The sequence below is a fragment of the Podarcis melisellensis genome, assembly GCF_964234715.1.
Source record: "Podarcis melisellensis genome assembly, chromosome: 17".
NCBI lineage: Eukaryota > Metazoa > Chordata > Lepidosauria > Squamata > Lacertidae > Podarcis > Podarcis melisellensis.
In genome coordinates this window covers 6,311,827-6,331,230 of record NC_138534.1, presented here as the reverse complement: position 1 = coordinate 6,331,230, position 19,404 = coordinate 6,311,827, and the positions used below count along the sequence as shown (strand labels likewise).

Here is a 19,404-nt window from a genome sequence, read left to right as displayed (position 1 = left end):
TCCAACAAAATATTAAAATACAATAGTCCGTCAAACATTAAAAACTTTCCTAAATAGGGCTGCCTTCAGATGTCTTCTAAAAGTCTAGTAGTTGTTTTTCTCTTTGACATTAGATGGGAGGGCGTTCCACGGGACAGGTACCACTACTGAGAAGACCCTCTGCCTGGTTCCCTGTAACTTGGCTTCTCGCAGCAAGGGAACCGCCAGAAGGCCCTTGGCGCTGGACCTCAGTGTCCGGGCTGAATGATGGGAGTGGAGACGCTCCTTCAGGTATACTGGGCCGAAGCTGTTTAGGGCTTTAAAGGTCAGCACCAACACTTTGAATCGTGCTCGGAAATGTACTGGGAGCCAATGTAGGTCTTTCAAGACTGGTGTTATGTGGTCTCAGCAGCCACTCCCAGTCACCAGTCTAGCTGCCCCATTCTGGATTAGTTGTAGTTTCTGAGTCACCTTCAAAGGTAGCCCCACACATTGCAGTAGTCCAAGCGAGAGCATGCACCACTCTGGTGAGACAGTCTGTGGGCAGATAGAGTCTCAGCCTGCATACCAGATGGAGCTGGTAAACAGCTGCCCTGGACACAGAATTGACCTGTGCCTCCATGGACAGCTGTGAGTCCAAAATGACTCCCAGGCTGCACACCTGGTCCTTTAGGAACACAGTTACCCCGTTCAGGACCAGGGAGTCCTCCACACCTGCCCACCTCCTGTCCCCCCAAAACAGTACTTCTGTCTTGTCAGGATTCTGTTATTCTAAAGCAGCAATGCGGCAGCAAGCAAAGGCTATAGCAGCCAAGTCTGCTGCTTGTGGCTGGAAAGCCAAACAGGAAGTTTGTGACTGTTGCCATGGGAACAAAGGGGCAGTCCATTCTGTACTGAGCACCGGATGTTAGCTCAGTGGGTTTGTCATATGACCTGTACAGGATGTACATGGGTGGAGTTTATTCTAACTGCTGATGAGTGCAGACATGTTTTCTCTGTACTGAAGTAAAAGACAGGAATAAAAGATGTAAATAGATTTCTGTCTGCTTCTTTCCCCTCCCTGGGGACACCAAAGGGGAGAGAGGAGCAGTTGGTGTGTTTTCCTCACAGCCTGAGGAAAATCGCCGGAACGGACCTCGCGTATGTTTTATCCTGCCGGGAGTCGCCGGAGGGAGGTCTAAAGAATTCAGCCGGTGCCTGAACAGATAGGCACATACCTCAAGATGGGCCTGAAATTCCAACAGTGGTAGCAGACGCCGGTTGCTGTTTTCATCGACCTCTGCATCAAGAAGTGGCCTCCATGGAAGCCTGAGGTGAGAAGGCTGATTCTCTGCAGCCAGAAGCTGACCAGAAGCATCTGAAAGCCAAGCAACGGAGCCCAGGTATGAGTTTTTCGGGCTTAGAAGAGTGAATGCAGATTGAGTTATTCTCTGCTTCACGGGGAGCAGTAGATGGGAAAAACAGCTCCAGTCAAAAGAGAAACCGCATTCCAAACATTCCTGTGGTTAATCCTGTCCAAGGGATGGAATGCACTGTTGCTAAGCGACGCCCTTCAGTGAAGGCCATGCCTCAGAGAGGAGAAGTGAAAGTTAAAATGGAATGTTTTGACTACACAGTCTGAAGAGCTCTTGGAAAATTCCAACGCAGCCAGCGTTGAGAGCTGCCAGGTGCACAGAGTGTAAACAAGCCAGCTATTGGATTTTAGAGGCTTGTGTTTGAGAGTCAGTGCAAGGACTCAAAATGGATGCAAAGGGGGGAGGCCTGCCTACTCCAGACCTTCTGACCAGTGACAATTATGCATCCTGGTCTATTAAGATGAAGGCCTTGCTGCAGAATCAGAGACTGTTTGGGGTGATTGAGAACCCCATTCCAGCAGCACCAACGCGTGCTTGGGAGTCACAGGATGTGAAGGCCAGAACTGCTATAATTCTGTGCGTGTCAGATTCGCAGTTGATCCACATACAACATTTACTGCACGCGAGAGATGTTTGGGAAACGCTGAGAAGGACACATCAGAGAGATGCAGGTTCTTCAGCGTTGCTGTATTTTGAGAAGCTGACCAACCTGAGGCTTGCGCCTGATGGAGATGTTCAAGCGCACCTGACGGAAATGAAATTTCTGCGTCAACAGATGGTGGAACGTAACTTCCGTCTGCAGGAGGAAGTGTTTTGCTTCATGGTGATCAACAGTCTGAATCGGACTTACAAAACGGTTGCCAGTCAGCTGGGGTCTCTCCCAGCAGCGGATCTCACTTCGGAGAGGGTCTTTGCCGTGGTTCTTTGTGAACATGACAGACTTGCCGCCCTGGAAGTGAAGGACAGGGGGAGCCAAGAACGGAGTTCTGACACCCCCACTGCTGTTGCTACTGGAGAAAACGCTGTAGCTTTAAACCTTGTCCGATGCTACAATTGTGACCAGATTGGGCATCTTCAGCGGTACTGTAAGAAGCCACGTAAGAACAGAGGAGCTAAGGCGAGCTCCGCAAAGTCTGAGGCGTCAGACAAAGGTCACACCAAGCCAAAGGCAAAGACTGCAAAAGCTTTGATGTCGCTAAAAGCCACACCAGAGGTGGGAAACTTCTTTGTCCTAGACACGGGCGCGACAGTTCACATGACAGGACACAGAGGACTATTTTCTACGTTTGAGAAGCAAAGCTTCGCTGTGCAACTAGCCAACGGTCAAGAGCTGGAAGCCACCGGAATCGGAACTGTGTATCTTAAAAGTCTGAACTTGACTATAAGCAATGTTTATTTGGTTCCAGATTTGAAGTACAATCTGCTCAGCGTTTCGCAGATTGCCAAGAAGGGACTAAAACTGTCCTATGATGATCAGAAATGCGAGATCTACAAAGATGGAGAGTTGTATCTTTCTGCCAAAGAGAAAGATGGACTGTATTTGTTGACTTTTGATCAAAGTGATTACATGGAATGTAATTCTTGTGATTCTAACATGATCTCCTTTACAGGTGTAGCCAAGAAGAACACCAAGCAGGTGACCTCGAGGGTCGACAAGGCATTTCAGCGGGTGTATGCTGATGTGATTGGTCCTTTAGCACCTTCTAGAGGCAATGCAAAGTATTACCTAATATGTGTTGATTCTTTTACAGGTTTTGTCTGGATTTATCTTTTGGAGAGACCGAAAGAAGCCTTAGAAAGGTTTAAAGAGTTTTGTGACAAGGTTAAAAATATGCATGATGCTGACATAGATTGTCTTTGCACAGATGAGAAGCCAATTTTTCTTTTACAGGAGTTCCAGAGGTTCCTGAAGCAGAAAGGGATAAGACACAAAATTGCTAGTTCCGAAGAAGCTTGGAACAAATGTGTCTGTAGTAGGGTGAACAAAGAATTGCAAAAGGGAATGCATGCGCAATTGCTTAGTTCACATCTGCCACATGAGTACTGGGCTGAATCGCTAATGTCATATTGTTACACGTGGTTGAGAAAGTTTTCAAAAGAGTTGGGATGTTCTCCTTTTGAGAAACTGTTCCACAGAAAACCTTCAGTTGCCCATTTCAAGGTTTTTGGGTCTCATGTGAGAACAGAAACTCCAGGTGGAGTAAAGAATGCCAGAGGCATTTTTGTGGGTTATGAAAAGGGTCTCTACAGAGTAATTTTGTCTGAATCTGGAAAGGTGATTCTCACAAAATTTCTAGAGAGTGCTCCTGAACAGGAGAAAGTGATTGTTCACACATTTCCCACAAGTGATGATTCTGATGATGATGATGATGAGTTTGATCTTATTGAGTTCAGTACTACTGATGATGACAGCGATAGCTCAGACAGCTCAGTTGTCACAGTCATTGAGAGGAAATCTCACACAATGACTAGACCCTCAGAAGAGGAGGATGAACCACTGTTTACAATTGGTACTGGTTCTCCAAAGAGTCCAAAGGCTGAACCAGAAAGTAGAGAAGAGCAGCACCTCTTACGTAGGTCTGAGAGAGCAACGAAGGGTGTACCACCCAAGAGGTATTCACAAGAGTTTGCTAACTTAGCTGTTGCTGTTGTAAACGACCAAGGTCAAATTGAAGCTGTGTCTGAGTCAGAGACAAAGGCACAACAGAGAGTTGCTAACCAAGGTAATGCAGAAGCACTCATTCCTTGGAAGTCACACAACCAGAGAGGTACATTGGTAAAACCAGTGGCGGGTAGTTCCAAGGGTGGAACTGAAACAACAGGGGAATGTTATAAGTATAACAACTGTTTGTTTTCTTCTCTGGATGACGCTTTGCTCGCAGCACGCATTGATACTTTAGGGGGAGTATGTTATTCTAAAGCAGCAATGCGGCAGCAAGCAAAGGCTATAGCAGCCAAGTCTGCTGCTTGTGGCTGGAAAGCCAAACAGGAAGTTTGTGACTGTTGCCATGGGAACAAAGGGGCAGTCCATTCTGTACTGAGCACCGGATGTTAGCTCAGTGGGTTTGTCATATGACCTGTACAGGATGTACATGGGTGGAGTTTATTCTAACTGCTGATGAGTGCAGACATGTTTTCTCTGTACTGAAGTAAAAGACAGGAATAAAAGATGTAAATAGATTTCTGTCTGCTTCTTTCCCCTCCCTGGGGACACCAAAGGGGAGAGAGGAGCAGTTGGTGTGTTTTCCTCACAGCCTGAGGAAAATCGCCGGAACGGACCTCGCGTATGTTTTATCCTGCCGGGAGTCACCGGAGGGAGGTCTAAAGAATTCAGCCGGTGCCTGAACAGATAGGCACATACCTCAAGATGGGCCTGAAATTCCAACAGATTCAACCTCAGTCTGTCAGCTGCCATCTGTCCTCCAACTGCCTCCAGGCACTCACACAGGACCTTTACCGCCTTCACTGGTTCTGATTTGAAAGAGAGGTAGAGCTGGATATCATCCGCATACTGATGAACAATTGGAACAATTGGAAGATACGATATTCAACGTGTTCATCTTGATGTAGCTCAAAGACAATGACCAAGTGTGTGGCAGTCACAAAAAAGGCAAATTCCATTTTAGGGATTGTTGGGGAAGGGATTGAAAAATCAAACTGCCCTATGTCAATATCATAATGCCAACATACAAATATGTGACTTGGAACGCTGTGCATTGTTCTTCTCACCTCCCTCATAATACTAGAAAGCAGTACCATCCAAAGAAGCTGAACACTGCAAGATTCAGCATGGACCAATGAAAGTGATTCATTGATTTATCAAAGAGTGCTTACTTAAACTATGGAATGTTCTCTACAGGATGACCGCTAGTTTGGATAACTTTAAAAGAGGATTATTATTATTATTATTTTATGTATTCCATTTCTATACCGCCCATCATCTGAGAATCTCATGGTGGACCAATGGTCTGATTGGGCAATATGAGGCCGTTTCTTAGGTACCTCCCTGGAATTTGTAATTTTATTTACTTTAAACTGCACAAAAAGAACCATGTGACTTGCTAGAAGTAAATAAATGTCCAATGTTCAAAATGCCTGGATTTGGCTTCCATGCTTCTCATACTTTCAGTCCTCCTCACTCAATTCCAGCTCCCATCAGCCCCAGCCACCAAGACGGAGAGAATTGAAGTTCAACATCTGGACCATCAATTCTCCATTCCTGACTTATGGGAGCAGGAGATGGTGATACACACCAGTTATATGCTCTTAAATAAAGTGACTGGGACTCACCTGATAAGGAGGTGCTAGTTCCACAAAGTTGGTGCACCCGCCTGTTGACAAAACAGGAATCTGTGTGTGGTAGAAAATATATCCATTCAGGAAAGAAAGCATCATAGCCAGATTTAACTGGCTGAGAGAGATTCTTTTTTCCTTCCTTTAGGCTCAATAAGATCTCTTTTATTTGGATGATAGATAAAAACATTACAAAGTGTAAGGCAGCAGTTGTTTAAAATCAACAGGATGCCTTCTCCATCTTGGATGTACAAGTTCCACTGCACCTTGTAATCCTGAAAGGAGCATATATTTCATTTCATGGAAGTTGTGCAATCTCCAAGGAGGAAAGAGGCCTCTTGACGGTTGAAATTTTGCTGGGCTGCAGCAATGAACACCTCCTTGACCATTAGGATCTGTGAGAAATCGCAACTGGGAGAAATGTGTGATATGAATAAAATAGATACATAAATAAACTGTTTCATTTAGCTGAGAAACGGTCCCCAGGAGCATTGATAGCAGTGGAGAACTGTGCCAGAGAGAGCTTGTTAATTGGCACAGTTCTCCACTGTTCCATCCATATCAACATGTAAGGAGAGCAAAGTAGTGGAATAATGTAAAGCCTCCATGAATGGGGCAATGTTTGCCGACATTTCTTTCATGGTGTTTCTGTGAACATCTTTGCATTTACAAATTTATGGGATGATAGGGAATGTAAGAAACAAAATGGGTGCAATGGAATGAAAGCAGCAGCTGGCAATCTACCTCTTACATACTAAACAACTCTGTACATTGTTACCTCGGGTTACAAACTTACGGTAATTCGTTCCAGAAGTCCGTTCTTAACCCGAAGTGTTCTTAACCAGAGACGCGCATTCCCTACATAGGCCTCCTGTGGCCCCGGAAGTGGATTGTGTTCATATCCCAGGGCAAAGTTCGCAACCCGGGATACCTACTTCTGGGTTTGTGGAGTTCGTAACCCGAAGCGTTCATAAGCAGGACTGTTTGTAACCCGAGGTGCCACTGTATGTAGTATATATAAACCCATTAACAATAATGTACAGCATTTCAACAGCTTCTGTTACATGAAACCTTAAATAATATATATACAATGCCAAAATAATAACGACTTGCGAAACTCGGTATCTCAAAGCCAAGCAGTCCAAACACTTGGACTTTGCTCTGTTTTGAAAGATGAGCAAAGTGCCGTTCCAAGGATGGAGCTGATCTATTTGGTGGAGCATTGGACTGCCATTGTATAGTTCCTTTTTGGGCCATCCAGAAGAAGATTCGTAAATCAGAGAATCTACAATATATTGTTGTAGGAGTTCCATTGGGACTGCACCAGCACAAGTATATGCATAGAGAGTTTCTCTCATGGACTTATTTCAGAAATATTTGGACTGCTTGCCTTTGTAATTAATGAGTTTTTGTAAACTACATACAGAGTTGTTTGTGATTTATCTCTCTGTATTCCTTGGGTGTGGTGTGGCACTCTACCTGTTAGCTTCCAAATTAAGAGACAAGTATCTATGAAATCTCCAGAAACACTCTGCTATTTATGGGGTGTGATGTCTTCTTGAGTGCCTCCAGACTGTCGGTTTTATACTTGAGGCAGTCAAGCATATTCTGGAAAATTTAAGTTTGTGCAATTTATCACCCTTTATGGAAAAAAAACCCTACTTCTTGTGGTCGTTAAAGTGATAGGAAAATGCATTGAAAAGTGTGGATTAAGAAGAGAGAAGATACATAAACACCAAGCAAGGAAATCCAATCTGCTCACTGTCCTATAACAGTGAGAAGACAAACCAACCCAGATTAATTCTCAATAAGGACCAGATGTAGCCTAACCTGTGTGGAAGCTTTGTGCAAGTAAATCAGGATGAGCTCATTGTATAATATATTTTTCAAACTTATTTTTATTAGTTTTCATATTGTTATGGAACCACAGAGACAAGTAAACAACGACAAAAAATCATTAATATAGCCAACTAAAAGGCAGGGCATACAAAATATAAACATATAATAACAGAATCTAAAATCGTGAGAACCATTTTCCTCATGAGTAGAAATGCTAGTAAATCTGAAATTGTATGAAATAAAATATCACATATTGAATAGAAATTATCAGGATCTTCCTTTCCCTTAGATTCCAATTAACTTGCATTATTTTTTTGTAATAATTAAATTCCAGAGATTTTTATACCATTATAAAATATATAACAATTAACAGTTTCTACTGTTGTGTTTTGGGACTGTTGTGGGACATGGGTGGCGCTGTGGTCTAAACCATAGATCCTAGGGCTTGCCGATCAGGAGGTCAGCGGTTCGAATCCCCGTGATGGGGTGAGTTCCCGTTGCTTGGTCCCTGCTCTTGCCAACCTAGCAGTTTGAAAGGACGTCAAAGTGCAGGTAGATAAATAGGTACCACTCTGGCAGGAAGGTAAATGGCATTTCCGTGCGCTGCTCTGGTTTGCTAGAAGCGGCTTAGTCATGCTGGCCACATGACCCGGAAAAACTGTCTGTGGACAAACGCCGGCTCCCTCGGACAGTAAAGTGATATGAGTGCCGCAACCCCAGAGTTGTTCGCGACTGGACGTAACTGTCAGGAGTCGCTTTACCCTTTGCCTTTACTGTTGTGTTATAGAGATCCTGGGAGCTGCTAGAATTCATCTCAAAAGTGCATTTTGTATAAAGGGAAGGATAAAGGATAAAATTTGAATAATAGGATAATTGCTGAATTAATTTTTAAAATGGAATACATGAAAGGAAGGCAGGTGGAAGTAAGGAAAATAAGATTTGGAAGGGTATTAATTTGAAACAGAGTTTTTTTTATAATGTTGAATTTTCTTTTTCATGTTTTTTAGTTTTTTTCTGTCTTTTTGTTTGTATTTTTGACGTGTGTGTTTGTTGGTTTTTTTATTGTTGTTAACTTTTGTAAAATCTAATAAAATATCTTTTTTTTTTTTAAAAAGTGCATTTTGACAAACTTGTGGATGGATTCTTGGGGAGGTTTCAAGTGAATGAGGGGGGCAAAATTGTCTCTGCATTTTGGGATCAGGGTTGGTGAATTTCAACTTGGGCCTCTTCTCCCAGCCTAATCTTCCACACAGGAGTGTCGCAAGGAGGCAAGGAGGAGTAATGTAAACTACCCTGAGCTCCATTGAAGAAGATTGAGATAAATGTGTATTAATCATAATAAATCACACCCCATCACTCAGTATTTTATTAAGCAGAAAAATCTGGTGAAAATCAGCTGTATAGATTTTACATACCAGTTCTAACTTCTCCCTAAGAATTCTGAAATTTAAGTTGGATGAGGATGCTGAGGACTCACAGAGATCTCTCACCCCCCACACTTAAATATGGTTTTTGACAGAGAAGGGATAACCATGAAGCCTGTTTAAATCTTCCCTGGTGTCCTTTGTCTTCTAACATCCTTGAACCATTTTCATCTTGATGATCAGTCTTCTCAAAGCAGCTTTCATCTCCTTATTCCTGAGGGTGTAAATGAAGGGGTTCAGCATGGGGGTCACCACAGTGTACATGAGAGAAGCGACAATGCTATTCCGGTCAGACTTCCTGGAGTAGGTCGGCGGCAAGTAGACCCAACAGAGGGTGCCATAGAAGAGGACTACCACAGCCAGATGAGAACCACACGTGGAGAAGGCCTTGCGCTTCCCACTGGTGGATGGGACATTTAGAATGGTGTAAAAAATGTACACGTAGGAAATCACAATGAGGAAGAATGGGCCCAAAACATCCAAAAAGCCCTCGATTTGAGCTGTGGTCTTCACAGTGCTTGTGTCTGAGCACGCAAGTCCCAGCAATGGGTAGATCTCACAGAAGAATTGGGGGATCTCCTGAGAGGAGCAGAAGGTCAGATGGGACATTAACAGCGTATACAGAAGGGAATGGAGAGATGCCAGGAGCCAAGAACCAATCACCAGTAGGAGGCAACGTTTGTGGTTCATGCGTGTGGCATAGTGTAATGGGTGGCAGATGGCCACATAGCGATCATAAGCCATAGAAGCCAAGATGAAGCTGTCTGTGTTGCCAAACGCCATGTAGAAATACATCTGCAAAAAGCAACCACCATAGGAGATGGTCTTGACCTGAAAGAGGAGGTTCTGCAGCATCTTGGGGACAATCACAGAAGCAAAGCCCACGTCTGCCAAAGAAAGGTGGCTAAGGAAAAAATACATTGGTGTGTGGAGGAGGTGAGCATCAGAGTAGACCAGCAGGACAATCAGCAAGTTCCCCAGAAGGATCAACAGGTACATGGTGAGGAAGAGCAAGGCAAAGAGATGCTGATGCTCTGGCTGGGCAGAGACATCCAGGAGAATGAACTGCAATGGGCCCGTGTGGTTCTCTTCTCCCATGGCTCAGCTGTGAAAAGTAAGGGAAGAGAGACAGGCATGTACAACTTCTTGACACACCCACTAAAAGGACCAAGGTGAATGTCTTAGGCTGGTGGGGGAAGGGAAGAGAGGCTTGCTCATCCATATGAGTGTCTGGAGGTGGCTGGAGGATGGATGGCAGCTAATGTATTGAAGTTGAATTCCAACAAGGCAAAAGTATTGTTTTGGGGGGATGGGGTGGGCAGGCATGGAGAACTCCCTGATCTCCAATGGGGTAACTGTGCCCTGAAGGACCAGATGCACAGCCTGGGAGTCTTTTGGACTAACAGCTATCCATGGAGTCACAGGTTAATTCTGTGTCCAGGGAGGCTGCCTACCAGCTCCATCTGCTATGCAGGTTGAGACCCTACCTGCCTGTGCACTGTCTTGCCAGAGTGGTCCATGCTCTGGTTATCTCCCGCTTGGACTATTGCAATGTGCTCTATATAAATGTGTGTGTGTGTGTGTGTGTGTGTGTGTGTGTGTGTGTGTGAGAGAGATCACCTTAATTTTTTGAAGCATTTGCTATTATTATTTTATGCCTCATAATAACCAGAGATACAGATGCCTTTGAGGAGGAATTACATGTGACTGGAAACAGAGTGTGCTTATGGGAGGTAAATGCATCCCTTTGCCATCACTAAATGACAACAGCAATCTGCATGAGATGATCTCAGTTGTCACACCATGGATTTTCTAAACTACATGGTACCTGCTCTTGGAGAAATTATTCCTTCCCTTCAGGGTTTGTGCGAAAGCATGGAAGTGGACACATGAGGAGCTCTCAAATTAAGAGAGTGAGAGAATGAATCAGACTAAAAAAGGAAGGAGAGAAGAGTAGATGGTCTACCTCATTCATCCCTTCATCTCAGGAAATGTTTCTTTTAAACCTCCTGCCATTAAGAATCACATCCATAACAGCAGAGTCCTCAAGATACCACTCTGTCTGTAAACCTAGAAGGAGCCTCCTGAGTACCTCTGAAATTTGTTGCAAGTCACCTTGTGGAAAATCTTTTAGAAATGAGACATGTAAATACGACGATAAATAAATAAACTTGGATGCTGACTGCTGCCTACCTAACAGATTCCTTCCCCTTCTTTACTTACTGTAGTTGCTATTAGAACACATTCTCTAAGGAAACACTGGGGGATATTTGGCATTTACATTCACAGAAGGGATTTGTGTGTGTGTGTGTGTGTGTGTGTGTGTGTGTGTGTGTGTAAGTAAATTCATTTCTGGTCTACACCATAAGCCTTCTTGTTTGATCCATGTTGAGCTGATCTGCCGTTGCTCTTGACAATATCTCAAAACGGCTGAATTACATCCTCTCTCTGCAATGGAGGACTAGTTGGGAGAGAGCAGATAGCATATAGTGTGGAAAGAGTTTGCAATGAAACCAAACGAAATGGATGCCCTGTATAGAAAGCAGGAGAGCTCTGAGCCCCCGGCTGGAGGGGTCCAGGCCCAGTCTCAGGTTAGCAAAGATTCCTGGCTCCAGGCAACCCAGATTTTATACAGTGCAGGTGCTCAGCAGGTAAGCAATGTCCAACTTGCTCAGCAGGTTGTCATCTCAATGTGGAAGAAGTCATCAGATTCCAGCAGGAAGAGAGCAAATGAAATGAGGTCCAGTGGTTGAAAGGGAATTGGGGCGAGCAGGGGAAAGTCGTGGCATGACAATCCATTAGCACTGTGACTCAGCCAGAAATGTCGAGTTAGCAAGGCTCTCTGCTGCAGAAAAACGAAGTCATGTAGATTTTTCTGTCCGTCTATCGCACAGTGTCACTGCTGATCTTGCAGTCCTTACGTTACAAAACAGATTTACCTTCCTTTCTTGAGTCCTAACCTGGGTTGTTGCAGCATGGAAGAGCACGCATCTGCATGGCATTGGGGTATTTTTCAGTTGAGAAGATGATTTATGTCTCTGAGGGACATGTTTTATTTCCCTGTTTCAGTGGTGTTTGGCACTGTGTATCCCACAAGGAACTTGTTAACTTCGAAACAGCTCCCTTCACTTGGGAATCCTTCAGTGCCACCACTCCTTCCACTTGAAGAATAGCCATAGGGTGTTTCAAGTGGTGTTTGCAAGCACAGATGTGGCAGACTTAAGGCTTGTTGGATCTACTTTGTTTGTTGCCAGGATGCCCCCTGTCCACCCCCAAGTATCTACCACCCAGAGACAAGAACAGAAGATAATACTAGTTACAGATAGGTAGCCGTGTTGGTCTGCCATAGTCAAAACAAAACAAAAAAATTCCTTCCAGTAGCACCTTAAAGACCAACTAAGTTAGTTCTTGGTATGAGCTTTCGTGTGCATGCACACGAAAGCTCATACCAAGAACTAACTTAGTTGGTCTTTAAGGTGCTACTGGAAAGAAGATAATACTGTTAGACTTAAAGAGCAAGGGGCTTCTGGGCACATTCTGAGCCCTAAGAGTTGGCTTTCAGAATCAGAACTAAACTGAGCTTATGGTCTTTGACTCAAAAGTCCACCCCAATTAGCTATCTTCATTTCAGCAGTCTAATTTAGGTGGGGAAAGTGGTTGTAGCCAGGGCTTTTTTTTTTCAGCCAGAACTCACCGGAACTCAGTTCTGGCACCTCTCAGGTGGGCACCATTGCCATTTTAGGAGAACAAGGGAGGTGAGTTCCGGCACCTCTTTTTCTAGAAAAATAGCATTGATTGTAGCACTGTTGTCGTTGATAAACAACTGGAAATAAGAAACACTTATTGATCTGCTACAAGTCACCCAGATAGATTTACCAGTAGATCCCAGTATACCTTCTCTCCACCTCTGCACCAAAGAAGCAGGCAGCAGTTATTGTTGCGCTGTTTACGGCATCTGCTGAAAACATTTTTGCTTAGGCAGATCGACTCACATATGTAGTTGACATGTATCTTAATGTGTAGTTTTATCTTATGATGTATATTTCCCCCTGAATTTCTCTAATCTTTTATTACTATTTTTATTATTTCCATCCAACAGAAAAGATAGCATATCAACAGAAGAGAAATATTACACTAATCATCTCCAGTTATCTTCCACATCAGAACTTTAAGAATCCATCATTAACACTCAGAAATACTCCATGTAACCTACAGCAATCCAAACATTTATTCCATCTTTACATGAAAATATTTTGACAGTAATGATGATGATATGATTTATACCTCAGCCCTCTGGCTTATATAATATTTCTTAAAGTTTATGGGACTGTATAAAAGGTAAAGGTACCCCTGAACGTTAGGTCCAGTCGCAAATGACTCTGGGGTTGCGGCGCTCATCTCGCTTTACTGGTCAAAGGAGCCAACATTTGTCTGCAAACAGTTTTTCCGGGTCATGTGGCCAGCATGACTAAGCCGCTTCTGGCGAAACCAGAGCAGCGCACAGAAATGACATTTACCTTCCCGCTGGAGTGGTACCTATTTATCTACTTGCACTTTGACGTGCTTTCGAACTGCTAGGTGGGCAGAAGCTGGGACCGAACAATGGGAGCTCACCCCGTTGCAGGGATTCAAACCACTGACCTTCCAATCAGCAAGCCCTAGGCTCTGTGGTTTAGACCATAGCACCACCCGCATCCTATGGGACTATATAGTAATAGTCAATTTAACATATCATATGGTATTGGGGTTATACATTATCCCCATTTCAATACTGTTAGTTTCTGCAAAAGTTTTTGGGCAGGCATACTGCTTCATTTCCATTTCCATGCCACCAATTTTCCAGGGATATTTTTGTTCTGCTTTTGTATTGCTGTAGTGCAAGAGTGACCCTCTGGATGGCAATAATGCAGTAACACTGGGGGAGCATGTTGTGTGGAGGGTTCAGTATCTATCCACTACTTATGCACTATTCCTGCCTCAGTGATATTTTGCAGAATGCATGTGCAGCCTCCCTCGCCACCTAAAGCTTCTTGGTACCAGGCTATAGAGTTGGGAGTATCCTATACCTGGGGCTGGGAGGTTGTGCATCATGGAATAGGTCCCTTTGAGAGACTGTGGAAGTTCAGTTGTGAGTTCATTTTCTTTTTGGCCTGTATCTGTGTAGTTAAGAGTTCTGCTCTGTGAAGAGGAAAATGTGGATTCTGTTCCTATTATGTACTGAAGTTCTCACCCTGGGCCAGCAGGGGGATACTGTAGATAGTTATGCAAATGAAGGATCGAAAGTGACGTTCAGTGATTGGTTGGATACTGTAGATAGTTATGCAAATGAAGGATCAAAAGTGACATTCAGTGATTGGATAGTTTTAGAAAGTTGTTACAGTAACGTAGTACTGGAGCTCTATATAAGCAGGCTGACTGAGCCCTTCAGTTCAGTTCTGTCCTGGCCTGTGAATAAACAATACCTGTAGCTGTTTGAAGAATCACTGTGTCGTCTGATATGTTCACCCACAACTTAACAGTTCCCATATCAGGGCCTTCTGTTGGCTAGACGCTACATTCACTGATCTATCTGTAAACACAGGGAGTTCCTCTGTGGTGGATGTCCTTTTTCAGTGGAGAAACATCTCCACTTCTCTCCAGTCTAGGCCTCTGCCAGTAGACCTGAGGGTTAGGATTGCTCTGCCATGTGTTTTAATATTACTGCAAGTCACTCTGTGAATGTAAATAAAGAATGAATTATATTATGAATTCATTTATTATAACAGTTTTTATATATCAGTCTTTAACACAATTCACAACAGTGGTTTACAATAAAATTGAATTAACTAAGATCACTATACATAAGTAACTAATACGACATATGACCTGGGACCCTTGTACCTACGGGACTGCCTCTCCTGGTATGCCCCATGGAGGACCTTACGGTCCACAAACAATAACATCTTGAAGGTCCTAGGCCTCAAGGAGGTTGGACTGGCCTCAACCAGAGCCAGGGCCTTTTTGGCCCTGGCCCCAGTCTGGTGGAACGCCCTGCCACAAGAGACTAGGGCCCTGCGGGACTTGACATCTTTCTGCAGGACAGAGCTGTTCGCCTGGCCTTTGGTCGGGGCTGAGTCTGACCCCACTCCTTTTCCAAGACTCTGCATATAAGTGGTCTCTCTAACTCTTTCATCAGCTCATACAAATAGCTGAGCCGGGTGAGTACTTGAGGTTCCCAACCCCTATAGTTATAGTTACAATTTGCGGGTAGTCATCTGATCTTATTTTGATTTTAATCCAATTTTAAGCTGTATTTCAGTTGATTGCTGAATTTTATGATTTAATGTATTATATATTTTGATGTTAGCTGCCCTGAGCCTGGTTCTGGCTGGGGAGGGTGCAACATAAATAATAATAATAATAATAATAATAATAATAATAATAATAATAATAATAATATACAGAAGTACAACTCAAGCAGCATAAAAAGGTAATAAATGCCATCAAACAGAGATGGGGAACCCCTGGCCGTCCAGATGTTGCTGGACTGCAACTTCCACCAGCCCCGGACAGCATGGACAATGGTCAGGGGCGAGCAGAGTTTTTGGTTGTTGTTGTTGATGTCCCTCTGTCTTGAGCGGCAATGGAAACAGTGCCTCTGGGGCTGAAGTCAAACCTCTGCATTAGCAACACCGAATGGACCTCCTCAGGTCACAAGCCTGGGCAGTGTGCCTGGAGGTTCTGGGCTGCCCAGACAACAGGACCCTGCTTTCGGCCTCGCTGATGTGGTCCAAAGGAAAGCAGAGCAATATGTTTGGCACCATCTTGGTTGCTGGAAGAAGGCACACAAGGCACCATCCAACCATCATAGGGACTCCTCTCCGGATTTGTGTAGGGTTTATTCTCTAGCCTTTTCTTCTCCCAAAGATGTCCTGCAAGGCAATGGAGATTTAGGACCAGAGTTTTCCTTCTCCCAAGTGGGTTACTTTCCCAGGTTGATGATCCTCAACTGCCCTCAATTCCTGCATTGCAGGGGGTTGGACTAAAGGAACTCTGTGATTCTATTATTCTCACTTCCCTCTACAGCGTGTGCAGAAAACACCTTCTTGACTGTTGGACCCACTATTGGTCTCATCTGCTCAATCCCACTGTAGTTTCCCCCCTCCCCATAGAAATGTAGACTAGGACTTCATAGAGTTGCACCACAGAAAAATGGCTGCCTCTCAGCTGCAGTTGTGAAGTCCCATGAAAGTGAGTACAAAGGGCAGCTGCTATGTGGCAAAAGCACTCTGAACTATTTCAGTGCCTTCTTCTCCATGCAATATATTCTTTGAAGGACCACTCCATGCCTTTCATAGGTCCCCCAAGCTTCTCCACTTCAGAAACCAAGCCCTCCAGAATCTCCTTGTGACCTTCTGCATCTCATTGTTCCTCAAGTTGTAAATGAATGGATTGAGCACAGGGGTGACCACAGTATGGAATATAGATGCCACTTTCGATCTGGAGCCAGAGTAGGTGGATGATGGGCAGGTGTAGATGCCTATCAGGTTGCCATAGTGCAAGGCCACAGTGGTGAGCTGGGTGCTGCAAATGGAGAAGGCCTTGTGCCTCCCAGAGGTTGATGGGACCTTCAACACCTTGGGTACAGTGAAGATGTAGGAGAAGAGGATGAGAGGTCCAAGAGCAGCTGTGGTACCTTCACTGACCAGCAGCATTTCAACATAGGAAGTATCTGAGCAGCTTCAGTAAAGGGTAGAGGGTCACAGAAGAAATGGAGGATTTTTTGAGATGCACAAAAGGTGAAGCCAGATACCTAAAGAACATACAACAGAGAGTGGGCATGTGCCAGGAGCCAAGACCCAGCAGCCAACAGCAGCCAGTGCGTATAGTGGAGTCATGTAGTGGGTGGCAAATGGCCACATAGCAGTCTCATGCCATGGAGGCCAAAATGAAGTTATCTGTGGTGCAAGAGAGCAAAAAGAAGTGCAGCCGCTATAGGTGTATGTCTGAGCCAGCAAGATCGGAAGCATTTTAGGTACTGTGGTGGAGATGATTCCTAGATCAGTCAATGACCGGTGTTTGAGGAAGAAATACACGTGGGCATGCAAATGGCTGGTGTTGGAGAAGATCAGCAAGAAAATCAAGAGGTTCCCGAGAGGCCCAAGGAGAGGAAAATGGGGAAGAGGAGTTCCTGGAAGTCTGGTGCAGATGAGAGACCCAGCAGGATGAATCGAGTAAGGTCAGTTTGTTCCATGGGTCTAATGAGAATGTGAATGCATTCTTATTCATATCTCAGTCCTGCAGTTCATCTAGATGCATAGATCCATTTGGGGGTGGATAAGAAGAAATACATTTCTTTACTTAAAGCATTTGATATGCCAGCCTTCTGTTGAAAGGAATCTGGCAACCTAACTATTAAAAATAGTTAAATATTAAATTATTAATTAATTAAATAATTAAAAATAACCAGCACACAGGACTGGAATGCCTGTATCTTTAAGAAGATTTTAAAGGTATATTAAAAGACCTGGGGGAATTTTAAAAGTTCTTCATCTGGCAGAGAAGAACAGAGGCACACTGAAAGCTGCCTGATACCATCTCAGCCCAATCGTCCAGAGAACTCAGTCCTGCTGACATGGACTGACAGCAGCCCTACCTGGAGGTGCCTGGGATTGAATTTGGGACTGTTTGCAAGCAAAGCAGTTCCTCTACCTGCAAGCTAAGGTGCCTCCCCTGAATATTTGTCGACAGGCAAGTCTCTCTTTGAAGAGAGGTGTGTGGCCACCACGGAAAAGGCTCATTCCTGAGTTGTTACATGTCTAACGTCTGAAAGTGAGGACGCAGAAAATGACCTCAGTGTTCAGGAAAGTTCCCATGGAGCAAGCAGCCTTTCTTTTAGACACCTCCATCTTAAGCCAAATAGGGCTTTGAAGGCTACACTTTGAATTGTACTCAGAAGCAGTCCAGCAACTACAGTATAAATTTAGCTGGAGCAACTATTGTGGTTTTATAAATGTAGCAAATGGCTGAAAAGCTAGATAAAAGTCGGCATCTTCCCACTGATTGCCCTCTTTGTTGGTTTTCCAAACTGATGCATGGCTGACTCTTTAGTCATCTCATATCCTCTATGCTTCTTGTCCTCTGAAACCAAAGTCTCAGTAGCCTTCTCATTGCCTCGTGCATCTCAGTGTTCCTCAGGCTATATATGAAAGGATTGAGCATCGGCGTCACCACCGTGTAGAATATAGATGCCACTTTCAATCTGGAGCCAGAGTAGGTGGACGAGGGGCGGATGTAGGTGCCCATCAGGCTGCCATAGAATATGGCCACAGTGGTGAGGTGGGCGCTGCAAGTGGAGAAGGCCTTATACTTCCCAGAAGCTGATGGGACCTTCAAAACCATCGATAAAATGAAGAGGTAGGAGAGGAGAATGAGTATGAGGGGTCCAAGCATTGTTGCTGTGCCTTCAATCATGAGCAGTGTTTCAGCTGATGAGGTGTCTGAGCAGGAGAGCTTGAGCAAAGGGTGCATGTCGCAGAAGAAATGGGGGATTTCTCGGGAGCCACAGAAGGAGAGTTTAGAGATCGTAGATATATACAGTATTCCCTGGGAAAAAGACAGGAGCCAAGACCCAGAAGCCAACAGCAGGCAGCGCTTGTAGCTCATGATGGTTGTGTAATGTAGCGGGTGGCAGATGGCCACGTAGCGGTCATATGCCATGGAGGCCAAGAGGAAGTTATCTGTGGTGCAAAAGACCACAAAGAAATACAGTTGGGCCAGGCAGCCGTTGTAGGAGATGGTGTTTGATTGAGAAACCAAGATGTGCAGCATCTTGGGCACAGTGTTGGAGCTGAATCCGATGTCAGCCAAGGACAGGTGGCTGAGGAAGAAGTACATGGGGGCATAGAAGAGAGAGCTGTTGGAGAAGATCAGGATGATGATCAAGAGGTTCCCCAGAAGGCTAATTAGGTACATAAAGAGGAAGATGGGAAAGAGGAGTCCCCCAAACTCTGGCGCAGAGGAGAGGCCCAGAAGGATGAATCCAGCAAAGCTGGTTTGGTTGTCTTGTCCCTTTTCCATGGCTCTGCTGAGAATGAGAATAAAAGAGATGGAATCATGTTCTTATCTACACCCAGGTTCTATACTTCATCTTATGCAATAATAAAATTAACAAATCTAGTTTCAAAGATGATAGATGCAGGGAATCTTAATATGACCAAGCAGACAAATTGGGCTTCCTCTCTACCTTGGTGCCCTTTGGATAATTACGGCCTTTTAAACAGGGAGGGTATTGCTTTTGTTTATTACTGTGTTGTGCGTTTTTGTGTTTCTATACTGTAAACTGCCCTGTGATCCTTGGATGAAGGGAGGCACAGAAATTTAATAAATGAATAAAAGAATAGGCTGGCTTTATTCAGGATCTGCTGGTTTTGCACTGACTCCTTAACTACGAACCTTCTACTACTTCCTCACAAGAATTCCAATGCTGCAATCCTGTACCCGCTTACCTGGGAGTAAACTCCATTAAATACAAA

At 44.3% G+C, this 19,404-nt stretch overlaps 1 protein-coding gene across 1 annotated transcript; it reads right to left on the bottom strand.

The window, feature by feature from the left end:
* Window positions 1-9,037: 9,037 nt before the first annotated feature.
* Window positions 9,038-18,949, bottom strand: LOC309359677 (uncharacterized protein; the record flags this gene model as incomplete). Its single annotated transcript, XM_081893552.1, has 2 exons — window positions 9,038-9,990; window positions 18,001-18,949. The coding sequence occupies 2 exons, from the start codon at window positions 18,947-18,949 to the stop codon at window positions 9,038-9,040; spliced, it is 1,902 nt and encodes a 633-aa protein (XP_081749678.1).
* Window positions 18,950-19,404: the final 455 nt, after the last annotated feature.